A 12423-nucleotide genomic window follows, 5' to 3' on the forward strand; every position below is an offset into this window, starting at 1 on the left:
CTGTTCTGTTTCTTTCACATTGCATGGAGTAGGCCAGTTTTAAAGGATCTCAACTGCTTTCTGGCGATTCATGGAGGTGAAGGGATCTGTGAAGGGAAGTGCTGAAGAGAGCAGGGGACATTAAAGGAACAAATGAAGAGTTCTTTACTTTTTCTGGGCTGCATTCAATTAGTCTGAGCCTGTTTTCTTTTCTTCTGTCTTCACATAAGTGGTGTTATTGTAAGATGCATCTTCATTGGCTCACCGCGAGCTCCTCTGATCTGAAAGGTTCAAACAAAAGCTTCGTTTTCTAGAAGAGAATGTTTTTGTGTCTCTATTGAATTACTGAAGTGCTCAAGAATGGATGAGTCAGTCATGCGGGGGCATCCTTAGCTTCAGTGCAGCTTTTTATTCTTGCTGCTTTTTTCTCTCTGATTGAGGAAATTACTCAGGATCTTTCTCTGATTTGAGTCATGTAGATGTGTAGGTTTGTACTAATCTAGAGCAGCATTACTTCTGCAGTCGAAGTCCCTTAAGGGCAACTCGCCCAATACCACTCATGATGTCTGTCAGAGTAGTTTGGCCTTTGATGTCTGCTCTGATAAGGAAATTCTGAGCCACCATGAAAAGTTTAAGGTATAGCAGCCCTCCAGTGTGTCTGTTGCTTGATGTGTAAATCGGAATTGAGCTGGTTTCCTCTACACCGTGCTCTATCTTTTCTCTCTCCAGTAGCGATTTCCTTTTGCTTTTTTTTATTTTAGCAGCTCTGTTGAGATCTCTTATGTTGGGTTTTCTCTTACTCTTTCTCAGTAATCAAGTGTCTTTTTTTGTGTCTAGAAGCACAATATATTATATATTATTTCTGCTTATTTACATTAATTTATACATTGGATTTTACTACCCATTTTTTATATATGAAAAATAACAGACTTAGCATTTTAATAGGGGAATGTGTGTGTGTTTTTTTTTTTTTTTTAACATTATTTTTTTATTTTTTTATTATTCTTTTTTTAATACATGTATACACTATTGACAGTGCTTCCCATACATAGACTTTGCTTGGGTGGGCCACCTAGGTATATTAACGGCCGCCCAAGTATATTTAGCAACATTTTTTAACTATTAATTTCATCCTTTTACACTATTTTGTATCCGCCTAATATAACCCAAATATCCGCGATCAAGTAATGGAAAATCCACTCTTGTTTATCCGTTTACTTCTTTGCGCACGTGAACTGTCAACACTCCCACAGACAGTCTCAAGTCTCATCTCACATGCAGACCCATGGAGATGCTTCTTTTTGGTACTTTAAAAATTTGTCCGAACGGGTTTCCTAAATTTTCTAAAATGCCCAGGATTCGGCTTTTGCATTCTAAAGCTGTCATTTATAAGTAGTATGCATTTTCTTTTTACTTAAGCCTACTTTCTCGTGGCTTTACAGCTGACTCTGTGCACAGTCAAGAGAAAAACATTAAATAATTCATTTTTGAATCAAAACTACTGCAAAATATGTTCACCCTTAGTTATGGTTAGTCTACGCATTTGCCTTAATTAAATGATCTACACATTTTAATCTTGTAATTAATATAACTTTGAGATATTGTCTCTTTTTAATCCTTTTACTTATTTATTTCTCATTTTCTGTATATTTTATTAACTTGATGGTGTCATTAGGCTTTAATACTTGCACATTTTATGTTTATCTATTTTATAGACATACCTAAAATGCTTTGGCATTTAAGTTTGCTTATAACTTGAAAGAGAGCGAAGCAGATTTTACTTGTTAGTGGTTGCTCATTGCGCCTAAATAGCATAAAAGAAACAGAAATAATGGATTTTTTTTTTTTTTTTACTTAACCCGTTGAAAAGATACGGTGTAAAACAGTGTAATAGTAAATACAATTACTGTTAAATTAAATTGTTTTGTTTGTAGCATATAGTTAACCACTCATGTGATGTGGGTAAATGGTGTGTTTTAGCCTGGCGTCCACCACAAGTGTATTTTGACCTATATGCGAAGCACTGATTGATTTCTACATAAATGCCTGGTCACTCCTTGTTTGAATAACCAGAGTCTTTCTAATTGCTCTGTCTTTTTGTCCCTTGTTTAGGCAGAAGGAGAAGATAATCTAAAGAAGATGCAGCTGATGGAGCTGGCCATTCTGAACGGAACATACAGAGACACCAACATCAAAGCGCGTAAGGGGATATGCACATTCACACAGCTACAACTAAAACTTGTTGGTTACACTTTATTTTGATGGTCAGTTTGTTGAATTTAAATAACGTTGCATCTACATTCCAACTAATTCTCATTAGATTATGAGTAGACTGTGGGCTTGGGTTTAGGGTTGGGGTTAGGGTTACGGTTAGTGTAAGTTGACATGTAGTTGCACAGTCTACTAATACTCAACTGGACTATTAAAATAAAGTGTTACCAACTTTTTAAAAATACATACACACCAGAATCAAAAGATTTTAGGGAATTATGTGACTAGCTGTGATTGTTCAACAGTGACTAAAGAGATTTGCTTAAGCACTTAAACAAAATCAAATGTGTTTGTAAGGGTACACACATCAAATACATCAAGGCCAACCATTATTTAACCTTAACTAACATGTAAATGCACACACATTCACATGCATTGGTATTTAATCTAACCATAAATGAGCATTTAATAAAAGCACCGAGCACTTGATAGTTCATCAGACACGAGTGTTAATTCTAGAAAGAATCCTGCTCACCACAGACTCCTCATGAAAACATCTAATCATCTGCCCACAGTCTAGTATTTCTGTCTCTCTTTATCCCTCCCTCTGTCTCTCCCTCTCTCTTTTTCTCCCTCTTTCTCTCTCCCACTTCCTTTCAAAGCTGTTCCAAATGCAATCACAACTTGCATAATCCTGGTGTTGTGGCATATACAATCATTTTCTGCATGATTGTGTGTTTTAGACTGTCTTCAGGTCATAAATGTGTATTACTGCTCAAATAGATTTGCATACATCTCTGCCCATTCCATGCATATTCATTACTGTGATAACATTTCCACAATGACAGAGGGTTTTGGGGCTTTTTATACTCGGTAAAGCATGACTGTGTGTATGTAAGTGTTGTATGGATTTATGAATTTGTGCATGCATATTTGGATGTATATGATGGGGGTGTTTCTTTATCAGAAACAGATTTGTTTGATTCTTTTTGGCTTCAGTGCAGAATATTCACAAGCTTTTTAATTTTCAGCAGTGATGTGGGTATTTCCTCTGCACATCTGCACTAAATGTCCCAGTGGCGTGTAGAGGTTTTGATTCATGTGGGAAAACTTATGGCAATATTATGGAATCAATTGTAGAAAGTCCAGTGTAGAGTAACAACCATAAGAAATAACATCACACAATGCAGTGAAGTGCTGCTTCCTCTACACGCCGCAGGATGTTCAGATGTGCAGCTTTATCAATCAGTTACTCTGTGTTGTGTATTAGTGCCTCTGTTTTGATGATCGGTTTGCCCTGGTATGATCAATCATCAGATTCTCCTTGTGTTTTAGTTTTGATTAATTTGATTTCTTTATGTAATGATTTTGGTTGTGGGCTTTGTTTTAGTTTGCTTTTAGAATGTCACTTTTTGTGGTTCATTGACCATCGCATGGACTAATTTTCCTTTATTTTTTCCCCACCCCCTTTTTTCCCCTCTTCTCGTGTACTTCTGTTTTCCTTTTCCTTGCCTGTGCTTTTCTCACTCATCTGTTTTTGGGACTTCTGTCCATTTCTATTTTTCCCTCTTTCTACTCTGAAAATTGTACACACAATCACACACCCAACCTCCTCCTATCGCTCTATCTGTTCCATTACTTTTCTCTGTGTGTCATCCTGTTTCTCCCTTTCGCTCTTTCTCTCTTTCACTCTTTGGTTTACGGCAGCCACCCTTGCGTTCTCTCTTGCAGCAGCGGCAGCGGCTGCTCAAGGCCCTCGGCTGATCGCGGCCCCTCCGGGTCAGGTCCTCCCCCCAGCCACCCTCAGGCCCCCCACTCCGGCAGGGACCCCCATCATGAACATCATTAGGCCCACTCAGATGGCCACTGTGCTACCCAATGGCACCCCTACCCTGGTGCCCCCGACGCCTGATGCAGGCATTATCTACACCACGCCCTACGACTACCCTTATGCCTTGGCACCCACGTCTCTGCTGGAATACCCCATCGAGCACAGCGGAGTCCTAGGTAAGCGGGCGTGGGGGCTTGGCACTTCACCCTTTGGTGTCCCGCAAGAGGGCACTCCCGGGGTGTTTTACGGGGGCATATTGGATGGGGCGTCACCCAGCCCTGTTCAGGACTCACTGAAAGGTAAATATGTAATGAGTAGCTCGTGCTAGCAGTCTGGGTAACCCAAGTGATTTAAGTGATTTAGTTACATAAATACAGATACATGTTGTGCCACTGAGACGGGCTGGGAAAGGGACCACTTACCTGTGTCTTAAACTAGCTTTATTTGTCCTTCTAAATGTATTTATTTATTTTTTGCTGCTGTGTAAGAAGTCTTTTCTCAGGACACACGCACACATTTGCTCTCGCAGACAGTGGCGATATGCTTGCTTGCACACATCTTTTTTTTTTTCTTTTTTTTTTTTCCTCGTCTCTTGCTGGAGGCTTTGTCAGGCAGGCTACTGGTGGATCCCCTTGGATTTCTCCTGGCTTTTGAAATCATTTCTCTCCTCCCTGCTGTAGAAAGCCTTGGTACCAGTGCCGAGCGCCAGAGAGTGAGAGAGAGCCCAGAGTCCCATTGGGGATGTTCATTAAATTCTTCCACTATTCTCACTGTATCCAATTGTCTTATTTTTACCCTTGTGAACTTGAGCGCCCGACCCTATTCAGAGAGACTTACCCATACTCCCCTACCTAGTGAGGGTCTTCTGCAAATGCTCACAAAGGAGATAATAACTACCACATCACAACCTTTTACACAGACTCATCACGTTTCATCAAAGCTATGTAAACATTTGCTGGTCAATTGTTTAAGTGGACATGCTGGTCAATAACATGAAGTCCCAGTGTTGTGCTTGACTAGCTTTGGCTTTTGATTGAATTTGCTCTGGTGATGGTTCACTGGATTCTGTACAGTCAGCACACTTGGATCTTCTAATGGTTCTGGGTTTTCAATTTTTTTTAACCTAAACACTAGCTAGCTTAGCAGCCTTTTATTTACTTACAGTATTGATTTCAGCATCAAACCACCCCCAGACCAGACCATGTTCTCCCTCACTTACACTCTCGTTCACTCACTGGGCTTCTGTGCAATCAAAAGTGATTTGTTGGACATCTGCTGTTGCAGCATAGCATGTGGGCGTACACATACACAGAGGTAAATGTTAGAGCTTCCAGAATTTCTCCAGAGGAGAATAAAAAAATTTGTCCTTAGCAACTGTTCTGTGATTTCATTATGCGATTTGGTACAGTTGGCACACCTTGGCAGGCCCACATGAAGAATCATTCAGAATGAAATGCCTGTCATCCTCAAGGTTTATTCCCCTTCCTTCAATAAGCTGCCTCAGTCTGCTCATGCCAAGAGCAAAAGAAAACAAAACAATGATGTCATTGTCATGTTAGATCGATTAAATACATTGATGTAGAATTATAGCAACGTATAAGGAATAATAGTACATTCTGTACCAGTATGGGTTTAAATTATTTTCATACCACGACTAAAAAAATTTATATCTGCTAGATTCACATCTGGAGTTGCATTTCAGGTAGATTATTATAAAATGTTTTATTGATTGACTGTAAAGAACAATCAATATATGGAGCAAAAGGGGACTAAAGGCATTGGATTTTCCCTTTTTTTTAGTTTATAGAAAGAACTCGCTTTTGGTGTTGAATAGACCAACTTTTTCAACTTTTATTTGTATAGAACAGTTACTAAACTGTCAAAGGTTATCCCCGGTAGATTCGTTCTGTTTTTAATTTCATTTTTTTCACTGAAGTGTAGTTGCAGTCTTTATTTTCCTTTTTTCATCTGGAGTTTTTACTTGAGCGTTCATGTGAGCAGAGAAAAAAAGTGTTTAAATAGTTTGTTGAAATGCAGCTACCTTGAGTCAGGTGCTGTCAGACATAAATAACAGGGTGTCAAAATGTCATTACAAATTGCTATCAAATGTTGATGTTTTCGCTATATTGATTGTTTTTTCAAAAAAACTGTTTTTTTTTTTCTGATTCCTTGCCCACCCGTCTCAAACTATTTTAGGATCTTGTGAGTCAAATCAATTACTATGTAATTTTAAGTTGCAAGTTATATTGTTACTTTTGTATGCTTTTATTACACTTGCATCTTCTACCCAATGTTTTTAAATTGTGAATATGTTCTATATGTAGAATCATTATGTGCATATATTTAAATGTAAATAAGAACTTGTGTGTAAAGCCTGTTTCACAGTTTGCCTGTTTAAATTTGAACTAATTCTCTTAAATGAATCAGATCACTGTAGAGTGTACCCTGCTTTAGTATAAGAGGCAAGTTTTGTGCTCTAGCTGTGCTCCACAGGCTTTATTTTTTACTGTTTGTTGTTTTTTTTGTTTTGTTTTGTTTTTTTATCTGAACTGAACCATGTCTAACCTTATGGACCTGTTGTAATCTAGGTGCAATGGCTACTAAAGTGCGGAGACATGATTCACGGGTCCATCCTTACCAAAGGATAGTGACCGCAGACAGAGGTTAGTTAGAAAAGATATTCCTATCTTTTTATTATTATTCCTTGTGTTGCTTTATCTCTGAACGGGGGATCTTACATTTGTGTATATAATTACACTGCATATTTTTGACTATGGATATGTGTTTACATAAAAAATAATGCCTCTGGATACTCTCAGGTTTAAAAAAAAAAAAAATCATGAATATAACTGAATCAAATGAGTTAAAGTAGTCTTATACGGTGGCACATTCCTTATCTCCACCTACAAAATATAAACTGTTGTTTGTTGTTGTTGCTTTATTTCCTGTTCAAATCATCTTAAGATACAAAGAGACTATTGCATTTGTTGTCAGCACTGGCTAAGTGCTTAAGTTATTACCTCACTTTTTTATTTATATATATACATTTTATTTTTGTATCTCAGGTTAAGCTCATAGTATTTGATATGTTCATCTCAAAGTGCAAATTTGTACTCCACACCCAGTTAAATTTAGGTACTATTTTCCAAGTATTTTTTTTATAGCAGATGTGTTTTTGAATACTGTGTATATACATTCACTGGCAAATAAAGAGAAAGTCTAAAGCGATATTTCACGATTTTTATCTGTTTATTTGCGTAACTTAGAAATAGCTCTCTGATTCCCCCTCACAACTAATGACACTGTTCATAACACGCATTTCGACTCAAGACACTAAAATGTTACTAGTTTTGTTTGTATGTGTTTTTCTCGTTTGTCCATGCGATACCTCTCTGCTTTTGTTTGTGGGAACACGGGGCATTTTAGTGCTTTAATTACATGTAATAACGTTCTGATTGAACTGATCATGATGTTAACATGTCATGATCATAACCAGGCTTAGCCTGTGTTTGTCTCTTGGCCATAGGGGGTTAAACAGAGATTGCATTCATTTTGCTGTTAAAGTGATGTCATTCCGGTCTCTTCTTGCTAACTAATATCTTTTCTACCTTTTTTTTTTTCCTTTTTGTTATTTTCGTTTTTGTTCCTAACCACCTAGCCGCCACCGGCAACTAACAAATGACCTCTGAACTCTGAACTCTTCACCCAATGATGAGCCGCCCAAGCCTGCCTGCTGATCAGATTAACTGGTAATTGCCTTTTGCTAGCCTGGTGGACGCAGAGAGAGAGGCACCTGTCCAAGCAGTGATCCTAACACAAACCAACATAAAACACAACAACCCTCCATACACCAACACGTTGTGTAGCGATAACAACGATGATATTCTTTATTGTTTTGTTCATTTTTATTATTATTATTTCTTTCTTTTTCTTTTTTAAATCTCAAATGACTGGGTGGATGTTAATAGTGATGTTTCGTTACCCGAAAACCTGCACTGAATTTAAAAGCAATAAAGAAGCGTCTTCTGCTAATTCAGCCCTTAAATGCATTTATACTCAAACTCCAGTAAAAAAAAAAAAAAAACTTGGTGACCCTAGTTTTATCAGTCATGACGCTAAACAGGGCATCAGAATCCAGTTGTCTATCCGCTATCCCCACCCATTGAAACTATCAAAATGAATCAACAAAAGAAAAAGAAGGAAAGAAATCTGCACTCACACCAACTTGTGTATTTCCTGCCCTTCTCTGATGTAATCCTGTGTTTTTCAGTTGATGAGTTTTACTGTGCTGACACATTCTGGGTGTGCCTGTCCAGCTGACTTAGAGCATGGCTACAATGACAGACTGCAAAAAGCTTGTTTTGATTTCTTTGTTCTGTTACCTCTCCCTGTTTTTTTTTTTTTTCTTATATTTCCATGTAATCTTAATAGCGTTTGGCAATACGTGCAGGTGTATACGTGCTGTACCTGTGCCAGCTCAATAGGGGGCAGTAGGCGAGATATTGGGGAGAAGTTTTTTGGAGTCTTTAAATCTAGGATATTCAGGGTTGGACAGCTGGGATATGAACCGGAATCAGTTTACCGAACTATGCCATCCCAAAACTCTCAACCCTTCCCCACATACAGTGCCTGAACTTTCTAAAAATCTTTCTTTGAATGAGCTGTGAGATAAAAGACAAAAAAAAAGTATTATGTGTGCACATTTAGCCAAAGGGTTTCCATTTAATGAATTTCTTCTATATATATATATATATAAAAGTATGTATCTAACCGCCAAGGGTTCTGTCATTTTAGTCTAGAGTTTGAGAAGGTTTGATGTCATGCCTGCATCTGTTTGTTACAATAGCGAATCCTTAATGAAATGGTGATGAATTTTCCCATAAGACGCTAATTTCCCCGAGGATGGACAAAAGCATTGAACACTAAGGAAGATGAATGAGGTAGACAGAACTGGGGGGATGGCTTTAACTCACTTCACACCTTTTTCTGCTTGATTAATCCAAATTTTCTTATTTTGATGTCTCCCCCAACCCTTGTCCCAACTTCCAAAAAAGTGTTAATGTGAATTAAAACTAAACTTGTAAAATGCCTTCACAAACGAAAAACAACTCTGAATTATTTGGATTTGCCGAATTAAACAGCCCATCCACAATGTGTCCTGCACACAACCCCACCCCCCTCCCAATCTCATTTCTGTACACCCTCTCAAGAAAACATAGGATGTGAAAGCCATGTCTGCCTGTTCAAATTGCTTTATACATACATATATATATAAAATGTATACAAATGTATATATGTCATTGCATACTAAAATACAGAAAGATCAAAATTAGATACTTTTACAGGGTGCTGGAGAAGAAATATATTTTTGGCAATTTTAGCTTTTTATACTTAACTTGCAGTTACAAAAATATGAAACCTAATAAAAAAAATTAAATAAATAAAAAAAAAAACATTTGTAGAATAGTACAGCGAAAGGTGGTAAAGAAATGTTGCGTGATTTTTGGATACTATTGGCCATGGGGGAAAAAAAAGCAGACCAAAATAGTCAAACCTTGGAATGTCGGAGGAATTGCATGATGTTAAAAGAGAAGAGAACAGTTAGAGAGAGTTAAGTGCCTTATACCAGCGGTCGTTTTTTTTTCCCGAGTGTTACATTCTGTTCAATAATATCCAATACAAACTAGTGCGGAGCGAGCAAGGGAAGGTTTGTGAAGAGGAAGCACCCCAAGAGTTAAACCACGAGGCTGTTGCAGTGTTGTGCCACTGAATCTATTCTATGCAAAGGAATAGCAGTCATTTGACCAGCTAACTATGTGCCATGATTCGTCTTCCCGACATTAATTTGAAGTCTCGTTGTTTGATGTTTTTCCTTTAATCCCCATTTGAACAAATTGTTTATTTGTTCTTTTTTTATCATTGCATTATTCTTATATTACGAGGACAAAATCAGCAATGCTGTCTATGTATTTGGTTACTGTGATTTCTGTCAAGAACAACTGCCAATCATGATGATGTGGAAGTCTGCCAGGCGTTTTAGAATAAGGAGATTTCTCATTTAATTGGACTTTACCTAAAACCTCCTCTTGTTTCAAGACTTGCAGACTGGAAACTTTCAATCATTGCTTCAGTTTTTTTTCGTTTTGCTAAAATATACTGTTTTTTATGCCAAGGAAGTGTTTTTGTGTTTCCTGTGTTTTGAGAGAGAAATGCATAATTGTTTAGCTCACTTTGGGTGTTTCACAAATGCAAGATGTAGCTCTGCAGTGCACTCAACTGTGAAGAACACATAATGCAGAGAGAGAAAGAATCTAGCATTTATTAAAAGTATTAAAAGAAAGGGCATGTAGACATTTGTCTGCTGCCACATTAGTGCCAAACCTGAGATCACAGAAGAGCCGCAGTATCAAATAACACACACTTTTCAGTCGTTGAAACAACCGGAGGTGTTCATCACATTCTATAAGATTACACTCAGTTTTGTGTCCTGTAACCCTGGCAGCCTTCGGTGTAGTCTTGTTCTCTTCAGTTTTGTTACTCAAAAAGGTCAATGTCTTTTTCTTTTTCTCCTCCTCAGTGTTAGATACATGTTTTTAAGCATATTGAAATAATGAAATGCAATATTAGAGAGGTGCAGAGATGCCGTAATGAACACAGAGAAACGGACAGTATTAAACGAATGCCCTCTGCCATGTTACTACGTGCTGTTATTGTTTTGGAGTTGGGTTTTAGTCTATCAGGTGTACGGAGAAATCTCTTGTGTTCTCTTCCGCCTGCCTACTACATGTGTAATAATGTAAATTACAGCCATTGTTACAGGTTTCTAATGTATTTTTCTAACTTCATTTTCTATGTACGATTCATTTTTTTCTGATCTCTTTTGTGATGAAACCCACTACACACTTTTATTTTGGTTTTCCCATGTCCTCTCTTCTCCTCTGCCCTCCCTCTCGGCCCACTCTTTACTCAGATCTATCTCTCTCATTGGGAGCGTTGCCTTTTCCTCCAGTTATTTTTGTTTTTCTTGCTGATTCTTTAGCTTGTTTAACTCATTAGCAACTTATTAGTTCCTCTTGTCATAGGTATTTTTACATGCTTGCATTTAGTTTTTATGGTGTATGCTGTTATTTTTTCTTATTAACCTCCTTGGCATTTATTTTAATAAAACATTCTTAGTAAGAATTTTACTAACTTGCTGATATTATTTTGTGTTGTGTTCTTTTTTTTAACCAATTTAATGAATCTACTACCTTGGTCTGGTTCACGGACTAACACGATTAAATCTGGTGTGTGAACATTCTCACATTTTCTCACAAATATGCACATGTACAGACACACTCATACTCAAATGCATTTTCAGAGGTGCAGACACATTTAATCTCTCGATCTCTCTCTGTCTCACACACACACAAACACACACTCACTCTCTTCCACGCAGTCTAACAGGTAAATGTGCACGAGGCAGTCCGTCCTCCACTCGCTCCTGCACTCTTGTCGCTGTAGAAATCTTCCCAAGTGTGTTGTGCTGCCATGCCTTGTCTGCATCACTGTTCACGCAGTTTACTGGTGCTACTGGTGTTTCCTCTTTTATTTTGTTTGAAAATGTACAAAAACAAATGCTGCTTTCTCTTAAACTGGGTGTAATTGGAATTTAGATTTTTATAGAGATTGAAAAGGGTGAGTTCATTCCAAAATGTAAATTTGAGCTTTGCAAATATACACGCAAGAGCACAAATCAATTTCTTTTATGAAGTCTGAGATGTTTCTATTAAACAGTGTATTCACACAAAAATCTCTTCAAAATTCACCAAGAGCAAAGAGAATGGAGCAGTTTTATTTAAGTGTTCTGAACAAACAGGATTGTTTATTAGGAACATAGTTTTGGACTTTGTGGAAACATTGTGACTCATACCTGCTTTACATACATTCACTGGTTCTTGCTGAAGCTCAAACATGCTGTGTGTCGAACACGAATTAACCTGTTTTTTCACAAGTCATGCATGTTTGAGCTTCTTAACTTTCGGATCAATGTTTATATATAAAACAAAATAGGAACAGTGGTTTTTCTTTAGAACGCTTCAGTCAAACTGCTCAATATTCTTCTGTTTTTGATTTCTTTATGAATATTTTGAAAGAAAATATTGATTAAAGAGAATTTCATAGAGGGATTTTATTTGAATATATTGGTAACACTTTCTATTGAGCTGTGTAAAATTCTTGATGCATTATAATGTTTGCATGTAACAAACTACGAAAAAATGTCATATTGAGATAATCATACCAACAATTTTTTAGTTAAATCGTTAAGCAGTACTTTAAATCCATTCATTATTAAATTCAAATGTATCCTGAATAATTTCATAAGAATAAAGTTCTAAATTTCTATTTTAGAATTTAGTTAA

General features: G+C 37.2%; 1 protein-coding gene across 4 annotated transcripts in view; it reads left to right on the forward strand.

Moving 5' to 3' along the window:
• The window catches only part of qkia (QKI, KH domain containing, RNA binding a), an 87274-nt gene extending 76066 nt beyond the window's left edge, over positions 1-11208 (forward strand). The window contains 4 exon segments of one of the 4 annotated variants that reach the window (NM_131224.1): positions 2092-2179; positions 3898-4320; positions 6610-6684; positions 7680-8105. In NM_131224.1, the coding sequence (NP_571299.1) occupies positions 2092-2179; positions 3898-4320; positions 6610-6684; positions 7680-7696 (603 nt within the window). In that variant the 3' untranslated portion in view covers positions 7697-8105. 4 annotated transcript variants of the gene reach the window in all.
• Positions 11209-12423: the final 1215 nt, after the last annotated feature.

The sequence above is a fragment of the Danio rerio genome, chromosome 17 (assembly GCF_052040795.2).
Source record: "Danio rerio strain M-AB ecotype USA chromosome 17, GRCz13ab, whole genome shotgun sequence".
In the NCBI taxonomy this organism is placed as follows: domain Eukaryota; kingdom Metazoa; phylum Chordata; class Actinopteri; order Cypriniformes; family Danionidae; genus Danio; species Danio rerio.